Below are 22538 nucleotides of genomic sequence, written 5' to 3'. Positions count from 1 at the left end.
AGATGAGTTTTAAAGTGTGCCAGTTCCCGTAGAAAGCAGGGACAAAGCCAGGAGGAGAAAAGGGTAGGATACAAAAGCAGTAACATTTATTCATATATATATATACACATATATATGTATATATATATACACATATATATATTCATATATATGAAACGTTACTTTTATATATATAAAATATACATATATTTTATATATATATATATAGTATATATATATATTCAAGTCTGAAGCCCAAAACTATTAACTGCTACAGTTCAGTTAAAAAAAAAAAAAAAAGTTTTCTGTGAACCAGCCCGGAAATCTAACTACCATATTGTACTTGCAAAGAGATTTGGAACACAACCAGCTTAAAAGTTGGAAACTATCTATACTCACCAAACTCTCTACAATCAAATACCCCTTCTCAACTTTCTGAAAACTAAAAGCCTAGTATTTATGGAAGAGAGAGAAGTGAAGGACTCTTTAACGGCATGCACAGAAACAGCTCTGTACATGAAGTACCCAAATCAGTGGAAATATACATTAGGTCCTTTGGGATGATACCAATAATATCATTCATCCAAGATACTTCAAGTATTCCTTTTTAGTATGGAGTTCTTGAATATGTCCAGATCTTTGGAACTGTGAGATTTGTTTTCTCCTTTTTTTTGTTACCAGGTGCTATGGACTGAATGCCTGTGTCCCCCCAAAATTCATATGCTGAAAACCTCATACCCAATGTGATGTTATTAGGGGATGAGGCCTTCAGGAGTGATTAGGTCAGGAGGGCAGAGCCCTCATGAATGGAATTGGTGCCCTTATAAAAGAAGCCAGTAAAAGCTCCCACCCACTCTGCCAAGTGAGGCCAGTGACAACGCAGTATCTGTGAACAAGTAAGTGGGCCCTCACCAGACACAGAATCTGCCAGCACCATGATCTTGGTCTTCCCAGCCTCCAGAACTGTGAGAAATAAATTTCTATTGTTTATAAGCTACCCAGTTTATGGTATTTGTTATAATAGTCCAAATAGACTAAGACATCAGAGATTTTTTTAATGGTTTTAAATAGTTATTTTTATGGGATGTACATAAGCACATTTTGTTGCATTGATCTGATCAGTAAAAAAAGACATACATGTACTCTACTACAATACTGATGAGAAAGTAAACTCATGAAAAGTGTCTGGAGTGCAATTTAGCAATAATTACCAAGAGTTTTTTACATGTTCATAGCTTTTGACTCAGTAATTCAACTTGTAAGAATGTATTCTAATAATCAGAGATTGGTTCATGAATTTATTTAACAAGTTATCACAGACTTACTTTCTGCCAGGCATCACTCTTACGAATAAGGATGTTTAATCACATTATTTTACAGCTCCAAAGTTGGAGGAAAAAATGTCATATAACAGTAAGAGTTAACAAATTAAAATACATATAATGAATAAAATATTACACTACCACTGGAAACTACATTATCAAATATCAAAAAATATTTAATAACATAAGAAAATGCTCATATGTTAAGAAAAAAATTTTTTAAACAAGATACAAACCTATATGTAACTACATGTACCTACATATAACTACATGTATGGGATCATACATGTAGTTATATACAGTATGCTTTAGATCTTATTAGTCAGGGTCCTTGGTTAAGTTACTTAACCTTGCTCTACTTCAGTGTCTTCATCTATAAAATGAAGGTTTTACATTTTACATGTAAAATAAAGATTTTATATTTCACATCTTAACGGATTGTCAAATGGGTTCTTTGAAAAGTGTTTATAATATTCCCCAGCACATATAAAGCATCAATAATTATTTGCTGGTGGTATACACATACAGATGCAAAGAAAAAATGGAAGAAATATTTCAAAATATTACCAAATATCCTGAATTCTAAGGCAATCAGGAAATTTGAACACTATTATGAGATACTAAAAATTATTTTATAAGATATAAAAAATTATTTTATGAGGTATAAAATTATTTTATGAGGCATTTTTTGTTTTTTAAAAAGTCTTTATAGCAGACAGAAGTATTTATGAGTAAAATATGATACCTAAAATTTGCTTTAAAATACTTTGGTGGGGGGCCTACATGGAGAGTTTTGGGTTCTTTTTAATTTTTAATGTTATCAGAAGTAAATTGCCCCTGGGTAATAGAATTGTTACTAGCTTTGCTTTATATTTTCCATTTTCTAAATTTTCTACAGTGATTAAAAATTATTTTTAAAATTAGAAAAATGTTTTCAAAAAATTTTAAGACAATCCTTACCAAGACTCCATCCACAGATGAAACTTTCTCCCAAGTTAACCAAGCTCTTTCTCTGACATGATCTGGTATCCTTAATTTCTGACATAATGCAGTAAAATCAGGTTCTTCAGTTTCTTCAAACTCAAGCCTACCAAATGAAAATATACATATAATAGGCACATACTTACAATCAAATTAATTAAATATTTGTTTCAATATTTTGCATATAATAGCACTATCCTGAAAGAAAGCATCACTAAATACTTTAGGATCTTGTTTATCTTTGAAAAAAATTACACTTAGAATTTAAACATATGTTTATCTTCTTCGGTCTTTCCAAAACAAGAATACCACACAGCGAAAAATGTCTGCTGGTCTGGTGAATCACATACTTTAGAGCAGCAAAATAGCCTTGTGAAGGAAAGTAAGTACAATAGCTAAAACTGTTTGGGAAAGCTGGGATGATACTAGCCAAGAGGAAAGCCTTAGATAATATTACAAAATCAATTCAATATCAGTAACTTTGCTAAAATACAATCAATGTTTCATTTAATCTACCTACTAGTATTTCTTACATGATGACCAAATTCAGCCTTTTCTTCTTGATCTTTCTTAACCAAGACAAGCAGTCAAAAAATTCTTCTTGCCTAATTCTTTTGCATTCACTTAACGTCTATTTGACATCTAATAATAATAATAGTAGTACGAGGCATAGCTTACAGTTTTTTAGTGTTTGCTATGGCCCCATACAAAGTACCCTGGATGAAGGTAGACGGAACCCCACATCAGCCCTATTAGGTAAGTACTCTTATTATCCTTGTTTTACAGATAAGTACCAAATCAGAAAAGTTAAAAGTACTCACCTGAGATCACAGCCAGTAAATGGGAAACCCTGATATAAACCCAATAACCTAACTCTATAATCCATGCCCCTGACCACTATTCCAGACTGCCAACCCTACTTCGAAACATAATTACCTTTTGGTTATCTCAAGAATGAAGATGGTATGTTGTTCCTAGTGATGGTTTCCCTTACAACTGTATCACTTAAGCCAGAGATAATACAGTAGCAGGAAGACCTCAACTCTCAAAGTAGACATGGGCTCTGTCACTGGAAATGCAGTTGGACTGGGCCCTGAATCCATCCCAAGTAAGTTTCTCGGCTTCAGATTGCCAGGCAGTGGTTCTATCCTTGTTAAGTAGTTAACCTGTAGAGTTTGATAGCCCATGCTAAGGAAACATTTTATGGGTAAGGATAATCAAGAACAGACTGCATGGTTTTGACTTACAGGAGAATTTTTGATAGTTCCATCATTTAAAGGTATATAAAATACAGTTTTGCAAAATAAAAGAAACAAAGTCTCTTTTCCCAGGTGATGGCCAGAACTTCAATATTTCTGGTTACCCTACAATAATCAAGAATGCTTCCAAGCTCTGTGGATAACATGGGGTTCTTTACAGTAGACTTCACTGCACTTTACAAAGGGAAACTGGAAAGTACTGTATATATCAGTCTAATCAGAAACGAATGTCTTCTCCCAGAACATCCCTGGGCTTTTTTTTTTTTTAAACTAGCGAGAATGATTTTTAATTAATACATAAGACAGTCTAAATATATGCATTTCGAATAGCTTTTCACAAGCCATTTCCAAAGCCCATTCCAATCTTTAACAATTTGTCCCGAATTCTGTTAGTGTCTGGGGAGATAAGAGAAATAGGACTTGCTGATAGACTAGAACTGCAGGAGGGAGTACTGAGGGACAGAAAGGTGTCCCATTCCCTTGAAACTAATGTGTAGTCTCAAAGTAGGGCTAGTGCTGACAATAATAATGACAACTGTATTCGTTCAATCTTGGGTTCTAACCATAAAGCATCACAATCAAGAAAAATAAGCTGCTGCAATATATATCTCCTTGTCATATTCTGCTGCATTATCATGGACTTGCTTAAATTTAGAATCCACTTAGGAGAAAAAAAAATAATTCCATATGAGCACAAAAACACTAATTTTGTACTCAAACAAACAAAACAAAAAAGGAGGACACCAGGATCCTCGCTGGCTCAAAGCCAAAACGCAAAATGGAAGAAATAATGAGGCACGCTGAAGCAGACTAACATGAAAGAAGAGTTTTATGCAACGAGAAAAAAGAAAAAGTTTAGAAACTTTCAAGCTCTTGGGCTAAATGTCTCACAATATTTTTGCCCATGCACCAGTTCCTCTAAAGAGTTATGTTCCACCGGTCACTACCGATGGCTGTGAATCCTCACGTACTGAAAGCACTCTTCTAAGGGAACGCCATAAAGCACCTCAGCCGAGTTTCCTGGGGGCAACTGACACCCAGGACCCTGCGCTTCACGTCCGATGGCATCTCTGCAGCAGCGTCCAAGGCTTTTCTGGCTGGCCTCTCCCAGGACTGGGCTTCAGATGCAGCTGCACGCCCAGAGGAAAATACTTTCCAACTGCTGCATCGCAGGAGACCAAAACAGAAAATCAAATGACCACCAGAGGACTACAAACCTCAACATGAGAAAAACCTCTCCAACAGGCACCAGTGGTTTTTTTTTTTTTTTTCCGTTTTGCATTTGATGGGGTCTCGAAATCACCCGCCGCCTGCGAGACTCCAGTCTCGCGGAGGAAAGGCGGCACCTGTCACTTCGCTCAGCGACCCGAGCCCCACCCGCCCGACACCTGTCAAGCTGGAGCCGAGACCCCTCCCGGCCGCCCTCTCCTCGCTCCCGAACCCAGACTCCTGTCAGCCTCCTCCGGGCGCTCCGCGGCGGTGGGGCACCGGGAGAGTCCCTACTCCTGCCGGGACCCGGTCCCCGGCGGAGACGCGCCCCCACCTAGACGCCGCGGCGCCCGCCGACGCACCCTCCGGGCGCCCTTCCTGCGCGCCGCCAGCGGCGGCGGCTCGGCTCGCTCACCTGGCCAGAGGCAGGTCCTCGGGGCCGCTATCCTGCTCGGGGTCCTCCTCAGGAGGAGGCGGCGGGGGAGGCGGCGGGGGCTCCGCGGCGGCAGCGGCGGCTGCTGCTCTACGGGGGGTTTTGGGCGGCATGACGCCCTCGCAGGGCAGGCGCCGGCGGACGCTGGAGGAGGGCCGGGGAGGGAGGACGCGCGCACGTCGGGCACGCCCCGTCCTCTGCCGACTCCCGTTACAAAAATAATTTGAACGTCCCCTGAGAAAAACCGGACGAGCCCTCCCCCGCCCGGCAACCGAGCGCCGCGTCCAACCGCGGGAAAACGTCACTTCCGCCAGCGGCGTCACGTCCGCGAGGCTCCCGGGCCCGCCGGCGTCGGGAGGGCACCGGGGTGCCGGGCGATGCGCGGGGCGGGGGCGCGGTCGGGAGGGGAGCCCTGGCCTGGGCCCAGGCGCTCGCCCAGAGGCAGCCGCAGCCGCCTGAACCTGTCTCTTCCCGAAACTCGCCCTTCCAGGCGTGGGTTCCGGTAACGGGACGCTACCCAGCCTGGTGGGCGAGCGCAGGTCCCATCACTATCTGCGGGTGGATCCGGAGCTACGGCGGAGGCCCTGCCGGGAGTATCTGGCGAGCGCACCCGGGGCGGGCACGCCCCTCTGCTCCGTGGGCGGTGCCCTCCCTCTCGCCCGCAGTCCTACCGCCCAATCCGTTAAGCGAAGTCGTCCGAAACAAAAACAAAAACTTCTGGAACACCTCTCAGGAGCTGAATTTTGCCAACCCTTAGGAGAGACCAAGTATGGGACAGTGACTGGCCTTTTAGAGTTCTTTTGGGGAAGGAGTTGGGCAAAGAACTGATGACAGGGTGCTAAATGATTTAACAGGGGTGTAAAATCAGGAAGCACCCTTGAAATGTATAAGGGACAGCTTCAGAGGAGCAGTGGCATTTGAGTAGAAGTTTGCCCGATGGACCTAACATTTAAGGAGGACTTTGTGTACAAGGGACTGTTCTGGCCACTTTACATAATTGTCCTACTTAATACTCAGAAACAACCCTTTTAAATGAGTCGTAGTCCTATTACACTTCCCAGCTGGGAAAACAGGCTCGGAGGAGTTAATTTAACCAATATTACAGAGCTGATGGGTGATGTTAGGTGAGCCGACGCGTGTTGTGAATGAGTTGACCGAAATATTAACAGGGGAAGAAAAGTTAGTTTTTATTCTCTTTCCTAGGGAGGAAAGGGGCCAAAAGCACAGAGTGGCGTTGGCCCTGAAGGGTGGGCGTTTGAGTCTTTTACTGAGTCTTAAAGGGCAAGATGCAAGAGAGAGGGGATGGGTTGATATCTATTCTGGTCCGCAGTTGTCACCAGGCTGGCTGTGCTTCTATAGGATGTGCTTTTTCTGAGAATAGACTTGTTGTCTTCAGTAATTTTGCAGTCCTTGGGTGTCTGAAAGAGACTTGATAGTGGCCCTTGACAGACGTTACTTTATTTTGAACAATGTTAAATGGGTTTACAGGTCGTAGAGGATTTGAACCCAGGTATATTTGACTCCACTTATCCATTACATCGTGTTAAAGAAAACACCAAGAGAGGGAAACGGCATGTGCAAAGGCACAAAGACATCAGAGAAGAGCTTGCTGGAACTACCACCATCAAGCATTGGCTTAGAAACTGTCTCTTGTCTCTTGGTACTTGCTTATAATAATACATTGCCTAGTTTGAGCACATGTTTTTCTCTCATTGGCAGATGCTGTGGGTTGCCGGTTCAGAGCCTCTCAACTGAGGTGCTGTGAATAAAATACAGCTGTGCTCCGGTGTGAACCCCCCCCCCCCATCCTTGGAACAGCTGAGCAAGGCTGAGGCAGCAGCCCCAGGCAAGTCGTAGCTCTTGGGTTTATCCCTGTGTGTCGTACAATGGATTATCACTTTCTGTGTATGCCATGGTATATGCCAGAATGTGAAAAAGGGGTGGCAATCATTGGCCTGCTCAACAGCTGGTTCTGCCTAAGTTCAGAAACCCTCTCTCGGGGACTAAAATTTATCTGGTGGTAGGGTCCATGCCCAGGCCCGGCTACAGAGAGCACATACCATCACAGTGGTAATTCCACTCACCTTGCCCAGGATTAGGGTAGTCAGGAGCACAGGATCCAGTTTTGGTCTTTGCAGGATCAAAGAGAGGCTGCTGGGAGCCTGCTGAAAAGAGATACAAGGATGACATAGTTCTTCTACCCCTTAACTATTTGGAGGATGTGACACTTGCAGTTGCTGCAGCCATTGTGACTTAAGACAAGCTGACCTGAGGATGAGGCAGAAATACTAAGGATGGCACAGTAGGAAAATCAGAAAATCTGGGTCCTTGGTGACATAACTGAGCCTCTGATTTGACCAACCCTGCAGCTGACCTTAACAGAGCTGGGGTTTTCAGTTGTTTCCACCAAAAAGCATCATAACTGATAATATTGCTCCAGTGAACCCCTTCAGGATAGACAGCCATCATTGAGGTTGCCCTTAGTACCTAGCACGGTGTTGGGCACACAGTAACTGCTTGTTTGCTAAAACTGGGGAGGGAAGGAAAGCAGAGGAAAGTTCTAGGAACTGAAGTAAACTCTCTTCATATATAGATATGACTTGCTTTGTTAAACCCAACTTATCGACACCTGGGTTTACTATAATTATGATAGCTCAAGAGAGATTTCTCAATTTATAAAAGGATGTGTATTTTTACCATGGATTACTTTAACTATGTTCCCTACTATAAAGTCCTCATACCAAACTCAGAGGGAACTAAGTCAATCAACATCCTTATATTCCCCCACAGCTTTCTGTTGCACCACCAAAGAAGTGTTAGAAATTCTGCAGATTCTTCAAAGAAGTTTCCCCTGATCTTCCTCTACCTGCATAGTACTTGTAAGATTACTGTAAGACAGAAAAAAAAAGTCTTTCTTAGATTTTATACCTGGAGATAGAACTCTCTTCAGTATGAGGCCCCTTCAATGATATCAGAATTTTTTTTTTAGTCTCCCCTAGTCTAAGAAGTCTTCCTTCGACTTTTTTTGTAAGCTACCACACTGTTTCCGTTTCTTTCCCATCTAGCTTCTTGAAAGGGTAGTCCCCATTTGTGCTCTCACTCTCCCAACTCCTCAGCCTGCCTCTCTTTGACTGTCACCACCAGCACTCCACTGAAACCACTCTTTCAAAGGTCACCAGTGTCCTAATTGTCAACTCATGGCTTCTTTTAGGTCCTCGACCTACTTGACCTTTCTTGTAGTTAACACAGTTAACCACTTCCTCTTTCTTAAAACTTCCCTAGTCTTCCACAAATCCATGATCTCCTTGTTCACCCCCTCTCTTCTGTTACTTCATAAGCTCCTCCACTAGTTCTCCCAGCAGTGCTATTCAAAGTGTGGTCCTTGGACCAGTGCCAGTCTGTAAACTGCTCGTGTTTAGTCCACAAGGAGATAAGTACAGAGGTTAAGAGTAAATGCTTAGCAGCATTTATAGGAGTTTCACATTTAAGCAATATCCAAGCATGTGATCATTGGACACCCCTCATTAAACGGAGTATAGAGTGGTTCAGATGTTCTCCAACCCGCGTGGTGAGTTGCAGGTCAGTGGCATGATTGTGTCCTTGTCATGTGCCGTAGGACCACATTAGTGAAGGAGTGAAATTTTTAAGGTTATTTGTCAACTGTAACCCAAAAGTGAATACAAATCTTGAAAATGTAAATATTTATTTACTTTTATAACTTGTTATTTTTACAGTCATTTTAATTTTTAATCAAGCCCGTTTTTTGAAATTCATAGCCAAACTTGGGAAGTAAAATTTGTGTCATTTGTTTTTAACCCTAAATTGTAGGTGGTGAAATAAGCCTCACTGTCCTGTTTCATCAAGAAAAGACACATCAGTAGTGGGTTAGTAATAGTAGTAGTAAACCAAATAATAACCAGAGAAGTGATTCCAAGAGTTAAAGATCTGAGTGTCTGTACGAATTTTACTCAGAAATAATCCTCCATCTACTGAGCTCACAGCCATAACTCATAGTAAAGTACTAAAATCATGAACTGACTAATGAAGCAATAAAGCCATCAAATTTCGATGGCATTTACATATAAAATATAAAGAAACTAACTATGAATGTGATAAAACATTTTGAATTTTTATTTTCCATGAAAATAAACACACATAGGGAATTCATGGATCCAGAATCTATTTCTTTCATTGAAAGATAATTTAAATGTAACTATAACTTAATAGGCTACTGATGAAGAATTGAAGATGAATTTTGAAAATAAAGCATCGTTTGCTTCATTTGAGATAAAAATTAAAAGTGAATATCTGAGCTTGCTGAAATTGTTTTAAAATCTCTTCTTGCAGGGAATTCCCTGGCGGTCCAGTGGTTAGGACTCGGCACTCTCACTGCTGGGGCCCGGGTTCAATCCCTGGTCGGGGAACTAAGATCCCGCAAGCCGCATGGCCAAAATAAATAAAGAAATAAATAAATGAAATAAAATCTCTTCTTCCATTCCCTTAAACATACCTTTGAGAGACTGATTTCTCTGCTATTAGTGTTCTCAAATACAACATAGAAACAGTTTAGATATACATTACCTCCTGCTAGTGGCATTGTCAGCAATCCAACCTAGATTAGAGGATTTAACAAGCAAGAAGCACATTCATTTGTCATGTTAAAAACTTTAAATATTGACAAACTTAAAATATTAAATACTCTCATAGTATTTAATATGAGAAATTGCCAATTCAGTACCAACCTTTTGTTTAGTTGTTATGACCATGGAATGATAGGAAATTAAGGGTGTATTAGCAATTCTCTATATTAATCACCTACGTGTACACTTTCAGTGAACAAAGTGCAGTTTCTGTACCTTTTTCTTTTATTCTATGTTATTTTTTGTTTTAATTCTGTTTTTTGAAATGTAATTTTTGTCTGTTTAAAATACTTAAAGCGTGAGCTTGTGTTTGGTTTGCCTTTTTTGTTTTCATTTGATTTTTCTAGTACTTTTCAAAATGTTATTTTCCGAAAGTTTATTTTTCATGAAAAATTGGAAATTAAAAGAAAGGAAAGTTCATTCCTTCACAGATAGTGTAAGATAGCACTGGCCTAGGAGATCTTCAACTCTCTTCTCTTCTTGCTCTATTTCATTTCCATGATTTAAATCACCTCCCATATGTGTGTTCTTAGATTCTTTCTGGTTTCAGGAAACAGAGACCTACTCAATTTACCTGAATTATTCAGGGTTTATGATTAGTTTAGGGGAAAAAAGTGAAAAAGACAAAAAAAAAAAAAAGAGTCCCTGCTGCTGCATTCATGTATCTTGTCATCCATCCAACAGCAGGCAATGTGAATGTTGTTATTCTTCATCTCTTTGTACTGTTCTCCTGCCACAATGACCTACTCTCCATGCCATCAGTTCACACTCATGAGGAGAGAGCATATGATTGATTTCCCTACTAAACTGTAATTTATACTAGCAGGATCAGACAACATAATTTGCGGGGCCCAGTGGAAATGAAAATGCAGAGCCTCTTGTTCAAAAATTATTGAGACTTTCAAGATGGTGACAGCAGAACACTAAACCAAGCACAAGGCCCGTCTAACATGCAGTGTTATAGAACTGCATGGCTCACGTGCCTATAAAGCCAGGTCTGTCTGTGAGGGTAGATCTATGTCTGTTCTGCTAACTAGGGTGCCCCCATGCCCGGCATGTACCCACCACACTGAATAGTCAGTTGGGCTTGATACCAAAGGGTAGCTACTTTAGTACTATACTATTATATTAGTTTCCCCACCTTCCCTGCCCACTCCCCTTTGTTTTCACTCCCGTTTCTCTCAAATTGCCTTCACGCTCTATTTTCTAGAGAACCCAAGCTAAAAGATGCGGCATCAGGAGTGTCCTGCAGACAATCGGGATGGGATATTGGAGTTGAGTTCCTCACTGATTTTGTGGTGATAAAGACCCAGGGCATGGTAAGTGGGACCATACAGTGATATCATAATTACTAAGCTTCCCACCTGTGGCCCATTGGGGTGCAGTGCACACAGACAGTGGGGCGCTGGAACGTGTGATAGCTGTGGTGCTTGAACAGTATGGGGATAATAGGATAGAATGGATTCTGTTGGTGGAATTGTAAACCTTGCAAAAGAAAATGATACCTCAGGGCAGCCAACTGTCACCTTAAAGCACCCTGAGCAAGTGAGAGGGCCTCTCCTGGCAGTGTTTTAAAAGACTGATTTCCTATAGCCTAAAGCAAACTATACTAAGAATCAGGCCTGGGACCTGATTATAAGGGCAGCAGAGCTGAAAAAGCAACTAAATGCATAGACTTGAAGGGTCTCCTATGTCCACATTTAGTCCCTGAAAGGAAAAAGAGAGCTAAGACCTAGGAATGGGACATTTGAGTGGGTGACCCTGAGAATACTGAATCCCCCAATTCTCCCCTGTGGGACACTAGAAAAAATTTAGCAACCGGCTCTCAGGAGGGGGATGCAGGGAAGGGCCATATTTGTAGCATTTGCCAATTTCTTTTGAATAAACACTCACAACTTAATCAATTTCAAACTACCAACATAATGTCACTAAGCAGAGTTGAGAAGAGATGCACACAATTGGCTCCTGAGAGTTGATAGGAGCCAGCTCGAACCCACCAGTGCCCTGAACCCTCTGGCTGGTAGAAACATCATCTCTTCTCTTGCCTGTAAATCATGCAGTGACTCCTGAAGCAAGTGGCTCTCCAAAGGGACTTGCAGCCATTTGCCAGTGTAACTATGCACTGGAAAAAAAGAAATGCCCAGAGTCTTCAAGAACTGTTAGATACAGCATCTGAGCTAACACGATACCGTCCTGATTCTCCAGTTAGAATCGGGACCAATGGAATTTTGGCTCAACTCCAACTTATAGTAGGTCCAGTAGGTCTATGAACACATTCTGTGGTTAAGTCACTGAATGTATAATTAGGACAGATAACTCTTAACAAGTGGCAAAATCCTCACATTGGTTCCCTGACCTGTGGAGTACTAGCCATTATTTAGGATGGGCCACGTAGAGGTCCCTGAAACTGGCACTTATACCCCCAAGCCAGGAGAGTAATTTAGAAGGAGGACAGTATCTTAGAAAGAATTGTGAAGACTTACATCACTATCAAAGATTTAAAGGATGGAGAGTTGATGATTTCCATTATATCCTCATTCAACCAATTCTTCTGTCTGACCCCTGCAAAAATGGGATCATGGCAGATGACAGTAGGCTACCATAAACTTGACCAGTTGATAGCCCCATTAGAAGTTGCCATGCTTCATGTGGTGTCTTCACTAGAGCAGATCAACATGGACTTTGGCATTTGGTATTACTTGGTAAATGTGATTTTCCTGAGTTCCATCAGTAGGAAGGATCAAAACCACTTTGCCTTTGTATAGAAAGGATAGGAGTACACATTTACCTTCTAGCCTCAGAGCTCTTTTAACTCTGTCCTCTGTCCTGGTGAGCATGAAAGGGCAAGTAATCTAGATCAATGCCTCTTAAGCTATCTGTGGTGAAGGACCGTTTGTTTGTTTGTTTTCAATATGCTTAAAGTAGTACTTTTGGAAATTGCTGAACTTACCCGGTACATAACTTACTGCACATGCTAATCACCACATGAGTTTGACAGTAACGAAGATGATCTGTACCCTGTTCAATAAGATGAGTCTTCTGATCATGTTCTTGGAGGTCACAGCCATGTCAAATTTCTATAAAAGACTCTAAACCTAGATTTTCAAACTTCTCAATTTATCTCACCATGAGCCAGTAACCAAGAGTTTACCATCCAGCACCAGTCTGTAGACTGCACTTTGAATAGCACAGTCTAAACGGCCTAGTAAAACACATGCATGTTGCAGAACACAAGATAGACTCTAAGGTAATCCAAGATCTTGCCACATCAATGAAGTTTTTAGGATTCCAATGTTCTGGGAATGCTAGGAATATCACCTTTAATGTAAAGAACAAGTTGTTGCACCTCTCACCTCTTACCATTAAGAGAAAGACTCATCACTTTACGGACCTCTTTGGAGTTCGAGGGTGGCATATACTGTCTCTGGGAATATAACTACAACCCATTTATCAGATGACTTATAATTGCTAGTGGGTGCCCAGAGACATCTCTAGATCAGGCCCAGGCTGCAGTGCAAGATGCCCTGCTACTTGAGCTGTATAATCTAGCAGATCCAGTGGGATGAGAGGTATTTGTGGTATGTGAATAAGTGATGTATAGTGTCTCTGGAAAGCCCTAGTATCAGTTATAGCCCGAAGTTTCTGGAGCAAGGCAATGTCTTCTACAACAGAGAATTACTCTCTATTTGAAAAATCAGCTCTGTTTTTGCTCCTGGCCCCAAATGCAGACTGAGTGCAGACTGAATGGGAGACCAAATGCCTAAGCAGTAGGAATAGCTCATGAGCTTATTATGATCCACTGAATTATAAGGTCTGGCAGGCACAGCATCAATCTGTGGTACAACGGATATGCTACATTCAGGATCAGGCCCAAGCAGAGACCAACAAGGCATGAGTAAGTTATGTGAACAAATAATCCTAACTCATATCTCAAACCTCTCCCTCAGTTCAGTCCTTTGGCCTAAGGGGGCTCTCTAAGACCAACTGATGGAGGAGGAAAGAGCTTGGACCTAGTTTACATGCACTGCTTAATGCCCCAAAGTACAGTGATGATGAGAAATCCTCCCTTGGGCAGACTTGTGAGCAGTACACCTGATTACTTCTTAAGAGGAAGAAGTGGCCTGAAATGTGGATCTACATGAACTTCTGGGCAGAGATGAATGGCTTGGCTAGTTGGTCAGAACCTGGAAAAAAAGATTAGAATATTAGGGACAGTTTGGTCTGGAAAGCAGAATACGGATGGATCCAAGGGAGTGAGGATAAGGTGTTTATATCTTTGTGTCTCATGTTAATTTTCACCCGAGAGCATCTATCACAGAAGAGGTTCTCAGGCACCAGGTGAACAAGATGACTGGTCTTGTGGCATCAGCTAGCAAAAAGATCCCATGATAGAGAGGTCATGGTGGCAAGGATGAAAGTCTTGCATGGGTCCAAAAATATGGACTCCTCACCAATTCCGATCTAGCTAGAATTCCCAACTTGCTATTTGCAGAGACCAAAACTGAGCCATTGGTATGGCATTACTCTTTGAGAAGACCAGTCAGCCACTTGTTGGCAGATTGATTACATTGGACCCGTTCTACCTTAGAGGAGGCAGTGATTTCATCCTTATCAGACTAGTACCTAATCTGGTTATGAATTTGCCTTCCTTGCCCTCAGTGCCTCTGCCAGCACCACGACTCAAGAATTTATGGAAGCCTGATATATTGACATGATTTCTCTCACAACAATGGCTCAGATCAAAGGCTCCATTTTATGACAAAAGAAGAGAAACAATGAACACACGACCACAGGACCCTATGGTCTTGCTGTGTGACTCATCTGTATTAGTTAGATCTTGTTGCATAACAAAACACTCCAGACTTAGTGCATGGTTGGGCACTGCCCTACAAAATACAATATAAGCAACAAACCAACAGCTAATATATGGTGCTGTGGCCCCAACAACTAAAATATAAAGGTGCAAGAAATCAAGAGTGGAGATAGAATTAGCCCCTTGTAGTGGATGGATGCTGTTAGTGCTTTGCTTAAATCTACTGGCACACTCATCCCCCAGCTAACGTGAGTGTTGACTGAGAATTGTCCTCAACCAAACAGGAGTTGCCTCATCTATGAAATCTATACTCCCCGACCCCCAACAAACCTTAGCCAGTGATTGACTGACATGAGGGTACAAAAGGGTAGAGGAGAGACAGATGAAGATTATCATCCTTGGTGTTATCTTTATCAGCAGGGGGTTTAGCTTGACTCAACCTTCTTGCCTTAAGTCTTTTCAGAGATTGTGGCTGGACACCATCTTGAATAGGACTCTGTGACAAAATGGACTTGTTCCTTCCCCCTTAGGAAAGAAGTGAGGGCATGAGCTTCTCACAAAAACTGATGCCCTTCTTATAGTATGGGGGTGAATATAATGGGAAGGAATGAATGAAAATGAGTGGTGGAAGAGATGTATTTTATCAAACACTGCTTATGTACTCAGATGCTCTTGTGCTTGCTTCCGCAACACTTATACTAAAGTCAGATGCTCTTGGCCTCACTGGCTGCAGGGCCATTAGCCACTTGTTTTGTCCCAGGCAACACTGGCAACCAACTCCTGTGGAGTATACTGCTATGGCAACAGACTTCACATGAGCACAACCTAACGGTGGCTCACCTTATACCCAAACGATATATCTCCCATCTCCTATCCTGGAGTTTTTCTTTTGGCAGTGAGGCATGAGATGCTGCAGGACCAGGCAGTACCTACACATGCACAACCCAGAAATGTGGGAGATTTAATGTCTGAGAAGAAAAAGGTTGACAAGGGGATATAGCAGGTAAATTCTTTATCTTCTTCTTCCCAGAACTTTGTTCTGAGATTAGAGTCATTTACATTGTCTTTCGAAAGATGCTCTCATAAGACTGAGCAATTAGTTGTATATAATACCTACTGACGTCAAGTTCATAGAAGGAGCAATGAAGTGCATATACATGTAGGAAAAGGTCTCAAAGGATGAACAACAATGTGCAGACAGAGGTTATTTCTCTTCATTCACTTTATTATTATTATTATTTTTATTGGGGTATACTTGTTTTACAATGTTGTGTTAGTTTCTACTGTACAGGAGTTCCCTGTGCTATACAGCAGGTTCTCATTAGTTATGTATTTTATTTTATTTTTTACTTTAATTTTATTTATTTTTTTATACAGCAGGTTCTTATTAGTTATCCATTTTATACGTATTAGTGTATATATGTCAATCCCAATCTCCCAATTCATCCTACCCACCCGCTTTTCCCCCCTTGCTATCCATACGTTTGTTCTCTACATCTGTGTCTCTATTTCTGCCTTGTAAACCAGTTCATCTGTACCGTTTTTCTAGATTCCACATATATGTGTTGATATACGATACTTGTTTTTCTCTTTCTGACTTACTTCACTCTGTATGACAGTCTCTAAGTCCATCCATGTCTCTACAAATGACCCAGATTTGTTCCTTTTTATGGCTGAGCAATATTCCATTGTATACATGTAACACATCTTCTTTATCCATTCGTCTGTTGATGGACATTTATGTTGCTTCCATGACCTGGCTATTGTAAATAGTGTTTCAATGAACATTGGGGTGCATGTGTCTTTTTGAATTATGGTTTTCTCTAGGTATATGCCCAGTAGTGGGATTGCTGGGTCATATGGTAATTCTATTTTTAGTTTCTTAAGGAACTTCTGTACTGTTCTCCATAGTGACTATATCAATTTACATTCCCACCAACAGTGCAAGAGGGTTCCCTTTTCTCTACATCCTCTCCAGCATTTATTGTTTGCAGATTTTCTGATGATGCCCATTCTAACATGTGAGGTGATACCTCATTGTAGTTTTGATTTGCATTTCTCTAATAATTAGTGATGTTGAGCAGCTTTTCACGTGCCTCTTGGCCATCTGTACGTCTTCTTTGGAGAAATGTCTGTTTAGATCTTCCACCCATTTTTTGATTGGGTTGGTTTTTTTTTGATATTGAGCTGCATGAGCTATTTGTATATTTTGGAGATGAATCCTTTGTCCGCTGATTTGTTTGCAAATATCTTCTCCCATTCTTATGGTTGTCTTTTTGTCTTGTTTGTGGTTTCCTTTGCTGTGCAAAAGCTTTTAAGTTTCATTAGGTTCCGTTTGGTTTTTTTGTTTTTATTTCCATGACTCTAGGAGGTGGGTCAAAAAGGATCTTGCTGTGATTTATGTCAAAGAGTGTTCTTCTTATGTTTTCCTCTAAGGGTTTTATAGTGTCTAGTCTTACATTTAGGTCTTTAATCCATTTTGAGTTTATTTTTGTGTATGATGTTAGGGAGTGTTCTAATTTCATTCTTTGACATGTTGCCGTCCAGTTTTCCCAGCACCACTTATTGAAGAGACTGTCTTTTCTCCATTGTATATCCTTGCCTCCATTGTCATAGATTAGTTGACCATAGGTGTGTGGGTTTATCTCTGGGCTTTCTATCCTCATTCACTTTATTTTTATACAGTAAGTTTAGATTTGTACAATTCCATGTATTGTGTTTTATAATAAGAAAAAACTATACTTTTTAATTTAAAAATATATACAATCACCATTGTGAGATTCTTACATTATATGTAAAGTTTTATAATATGAGTTCATCAGAGTTGCATATTATAATCACTAGAGCAACCAATCTCCAAAAAATGAAAAAAAGGCATAACTAAAAAACAAATATACTCTAATTAAAAAGTAGCAAATGTCAGGCTGGATAAAAAAGGAAGACATGGTGATATGCTTTTTACAAGAGATTTACTTTAAATATGAAGACACAACTAGGTTGAAGTGATGGACATAAACATGCCATGAAAACTTTAATCATAAGAAAGTTAGAGTGCCTATTTTAATATAAAAGAAAGTGGACTTCAGAACAAGGAGTTTTACCAGAGATGAGAAGGACATTTCATATTGATAAAAGGATCACTCAAGAAGATACAACAGTTTTAAATATGCATATGTCAAATATAGCTTCAAATTCATGATGCAAGAATTGACAAAACTAAAGGGAGTAGTAGACAAATCCTTAATTATAGTTAGCGGTAACAGTACTTCTTTCACAGGAATTGATAAAACAAGTACACAAAAATAATTGAGAATTTTCCAGAGTTTTTGTATTGATCTCTAATTTCAATCTGCTAAGCTCAAAAAACATACTCTGTCTGATTTCAGTCATTTGGGATTTATTCACTCTTGTTTTATGGCCCAAGCTGTGGTCTATCTTGGTGAATGTTCTATGTGCCTTTGAAAAGATGTATATTCTGCAGTTGTTGACTGTAATAGTCTGTAAATATCAGTTAGGTTAATTTTTATATACAGTGTGATGTAGGAGTTACGGCCCATTTTTTTCCATATAAATACTCAGTCATTTCAGTACTATTTGTGAAAATCTTTATGAACAGAATATAAAAAGAACTCCTCTAACTCAATAATAAAAAGACAAACAACCCAATTTTTTAAATGGGCAAAATACATGAAAAGACATTTCCCAAAGAAAGATATATGAGTGGCCAGTAGCACATGGAGAAATGTTTAGTATCATTAGACATTAGGGAAATGCAAATTAAAACCACAATGACATACTCTACAACAAATAAAGTGCCTAAAATTAAAAAGATGGCAACACCAAATGATGGTATGGATGTTTAGCAACCAAAACTCTCTTTCAATTTATGGTGGGAGAATGTAGTACACACGCTCTTAAGATGGCCCTCTTTGATCCCTGACCCTTAGTATTCATGCCCTATGTGCTCCCCTCCCCTTGAATATGGTGGAACTTGTAATAGAATGTGGCAATAGAATGTGGCAAAGGAGATGGGATGTACGTGATTAAATGTATTTGATTACATGATTACATTTTATAAGATTGTACCACTCATCTTGCTGGGGTCTCTTGCTCCTTTGCTGGCTTTGAGGAAGCAGCTGGCCATTTAAGGAACCCCACATGGTAAGGAACTACAAGTAGCCTCTAGAAGCTGAGGGCAACCTCCAGCCAACAGCCAGCAAGAAATTAGAGCCCTCGGTCATACATCCAAAAGGACGTGAATTCTGCTGACAACCACAGGAATCTGGAAGCAGATCCTTTCCCAGGTGAGCCTCCATATGAGAAAGCAGTCTTGTTCAACACCTTGATTTCAGCCTTGCAAAGGATAAGCTAAGTTGTTCCTGACTCACGGAAACAGGGAGATAATAAATGTGTGTTGCTTTAGGCTGTTAAGTTTGTGGCAATATTATTAAGCAACAATAGATAACTAATACAGATTATAAAATGGTACAACCACTTTAGGAGATGGTTTGACAATTTCTTAAAACATTAAACATACACCAACCATGTGACCCAGATATTCCATACTCAAGAGAAACATTAGTCGGGAGTTCCCTGGTGGTCCAGTGATTAGGACTTGGTGCTTTCACTGCCGGGGCCTGGGTTCAATTCCTGGTCAGGGAACTAAGATCCCGAAAGCCGCACGGTGTGGCCAACAAAAAAAAATCCTGAGAAACATAAGTCCACAAAAAAGACCCATACGTAAATATTCATAACAACTTCATTCATAACAGCCAAAAACCAGAAAAAAAATTTCCATCCATACAAGAGTAGATAAAGAAATAGTGGTATATTTATACAATATAATGAATTCTACTCAGCAATAAAATGGAATAAACTTTTGATAGACACAGAACATGAATGAATCTCAAAAGCATTATGCTAAGCTAAAGAAACCAGACACAAAAGAGGTACAAACTGTATGATTCCATTTATGTGAAGTCCTAGAACAGGCAAACCTAATCTATGGTGAAAGAAATTGAACCAGTAGCTGCCTCTGGGGATTCAAGGGCAGGCATTGACTTGAAAAGGACACGAGATAACCTTCTGCAGTGATGAACGTGCTCCCTAGCTTGATGGATTACGCAGGTGTATGCATTTGTCAAAACATTTTGAACTGTACACATAAGAGCTGTGCTTATCACTATATGTAAATTGTACTTTAATTTGAAAAAAATAAAAAACAAAGGACAATGGAAATACCTGTTTGGTAAATGTTAGTGCATATGTCTCAAGCCAAATTATCCCAAGATGCTTGTAAAGATAAAGAGAAAAGCATAGACCATTTGCCATGTGGAGTCTGTAAGAACATAGGGTTCCAGAGGAAAAGGCACCTCTGATTGGTTCTGCTCTCTCAGTTGATCTTTGTGCCTGGAGCTTCATGGACTCAATCCACCCAGAGAAGATTGTTCCACCCAATGAATGCTGTGAACTCTATAGCCCATATTTAATCAATAAGTAGTCACAATATGACCTATACACAAACAAGGCTACTGAAATAACTTTATCATCCTTATCGTGTGGTTACTTCAAACAAGATCTGACTTTCACCCATTAGCAGAGATAATACTTAATTCAAAATAATATTTGTTGTGGCGCTGTGCCCAGCAATGTATGGAGATTAAGTTATCAAAAGACCTAGGAGCGAAAAACTGTCAAGGACATCAAAAACAAGAAAAGTCTGAAAATCTGGCATCGTCTAAGGAGCCTAAGGAGAAATAACAACTAAATGTAATTTCATATCCTGGATGGGATCTTGGAACAGGAGGACATTCGGTTAAAAACCAAGGAAGTCTAGAGACTTCCCTAGCAGTCCAGTGGTTAAGACCTTGTCCTTCCAATGAAGGGGGTGCAGGTTCGATCCCGGGTCAGGGAGTAAGATCCCACTTGCTGTGCAGCGTGGTGAAAAGATTAAAACAACAACAACAACCAAGGAAGCCTAAATAAAATATGGACTTTATTAATAATCAGAAAATATTGGTTCATTAATTGTAGGAAATGTCCTACACTAATGTAAGATGTTAATAATAAGAGAAATTGTGTGTAAGGGTGAGAAGATATATGGGATATCTCTGTACTATTTTCTCAATTTTTCTGTAAGTATAAAACTGCACTAAAAAATAAAATCTATTTTTTACAAAAAAGACCATGAGAACAAGCTTTTGTATCACGGTAGGTAGGATCTGGGAAACAAGCACTGTAAGAGACTTATCCCATACAAAAGACTAGAGGACAGGTTTAAATCATAGGGTCAGAAGGAAAGGGGCAGCACGCCAGGAACAGAACAGTGGTTTTAAATCTGTTACTGTCTCTACAAAGTTCCTTTCCTCCAAATTGTTACTTCACTTGTAGCCAGCTTCAACCAACCTCTCCTCTGGCAGGTGCTACTGTTTCTGTTTTCACCCCCTGGCAATCTGGACATGAGACATCTACAAGTTCCCCCAAACAAATTACTGGCATAAAAATATTAACAAGAAATGTAGTTATTTTTGATGATTTTGTAGGGAAAATGGAGAAGACATTTATGTTGAACACGAGAAACAATTTTTAAATCCCCTTTAAACTGGAGATTTATAAGGATGTTACTGGGACAATGGGGGAAATTTTAATATTAGATATTGTATTGCATCAAGTTTAAGTTCCTGAGTAGGATAATTATATTGTGGTCACACAGGAGAATGGCCTTGTTCTTAGGAGACACATACTGAAGTATTTAGTGGTGAAGTTTCATGATGTCTACCTACAATTTTCAAATGGTCAGAAAAGTATACATGTGTATATATATATATATATATATATATATATACACTTAAATTTCTCTATGTACTTTTTATCTGCTTATCTATATACAAAATGTGAATACACACACATCTATAAAAATGTACTCTTTCTCTGTCTCTATACACGTAATGGGTATACCAGTGTTCATTGTACTATTTTTGCAACTTTTCTGAAAGTTTGGTATTTTTCAAAATAAAACATCTGTGGGAATCTCCTTCAGTATAGCTGTTCTCCAAAACGCACAATTGGCTCCCCACTACCAGGGATCTCTCTTGAATACTCTCCCCAGTCCTGCCCCATCTTTGATGGCTCTGGAGCTTTATACAAGATTTCTTTTTCCCTCCCACTGTCAGTAGATCTCTGAGGTAAATGACCAAGAGACTCTGATAGGTACGCATAAGTAAACAGAGTTTGACGTAATTACTAAACTTCAAGTCAGGATACCTGGGTTTACCTCTGCTGCCCATTTAAGTCCTTCTCTCCTTTTTCTCCTCTTCTGGAACACTTTTTTCCAGTAAGCCTGACTTCTTCATGTTGAACTATCTGTTCAGAAATTCCAAAGTAGCACCCTTCACCCCCATGTGCCTTCTACACCTGTACACTTTGTTCCCCTTGTTATGTCCACCACAAAATGGTACCCCACATTGTGCAGTTTTTACCGTTTACAAAGCTCTTTCATGTATATTGACTCAATTCTCTCAATAATTCAGTGGTATGTATTTTATTAAACCCTTTTTACGATTGATTTGAACCTGAAGTTTGAAGAGGTTGTCCAAGGTCACACATCTACTAAATGGCAAAGCCAGAAATTCAACCTGGATTGTGATTTCTAATCTAACATTCTCTTTTTCTCACCTCAGATAAAATTCCAATTTCAGTGGTCTAGGGTAGAGTCTCCTTCCTGAATATGCTAGAAAAACAGGAAATCCCATGAAGTCAGTATGAATATCTTAATGAAAACAAAAGAGATGTTGGGTACTCATCTATTCTCTTCTTCCTTCTTCCTCTTGATTCTTTCTTCCTTCTCTTCCAGTTAGAAAGAGGATCCTTTCACAATGCCTCTCCTACTTCCTTTTTTCTTCC

The 22538-nt window shown here is 40.0% G+C and overlaps 1 protein-coding gene and 1 long non-coding RNA gene across 7 annotated transcripts in view; one reads left to right on the top strand and one right to left on the bottom strand.

Annotated features, from left to right (window-relative positions):
• Positions 1 to 5382, bottom strand: part of RB1 (RB transcriptional corepressor 1) — a 144590-nt gene extending 139208 nt beyond the window's left edge. For 5 of the 6 annotated variants that reach the window (XM_033436824.2, XM_033436823.2, XM_033436825.2 and 2 more), the window contains exons 1-2: positions 5166 to 5382; positions 2262 to 2388 (exon numbers count right to left, since the gene is read on the bottom strand). In XM_033436824.2, the coding sequence (XP_033292715.1) occupies positions 2262 to 2388; positions 5166 to 5296 (258 nt within the window). In that variant the 5' untranslated portion in view covers positions 5297 to 5382. Of the gene's footprint in view, positions 1 to 2261; positions 2389 to 3218; positions 4280 to 5165 lie in introns of those variants that run through there. The other variant, XM_033436826.2, reaches the window with a different exon arrangement.
• Positions 5383 to 8631: 3249 nt separating this feature from the next.
• Positions 8632 to 20818, top strand: LOC117203103 (uncharacterized). Its single transcript, XR_007473059.1, has 4 exons — positions 8632 to 8762; positions 11034 to 11142; positions 15533 to 15639; positions 18766 to 20818. It is a non-coding gene; the product is annotated as an uncharacterized LOC117203103 (long non-coding RNA).
• The last annotated feature ends 1720 nt before the right edge of the window (positions 20819 to 22538 follow it).

This window comes from Orcinus orca, chromosome 18 (assembly GCF_937001465.1).
Source record: "Orcinus orca chromosome 18, mOrcOrc1.1, whole genome shotgun sequence".
NCBI classification, from domain to species: domain Eukaryota; kingdom Metazoa; phylum Chordata; class Mammalia; order Artiodactyla; family Delphinidae; genus Orcinus; species Orcinus orca.
The sequence above is the reverse complement of the archived record's forward strand: the minus strand, read 5'-3'. Positions and strand labels throughout refer to the sequence as shown.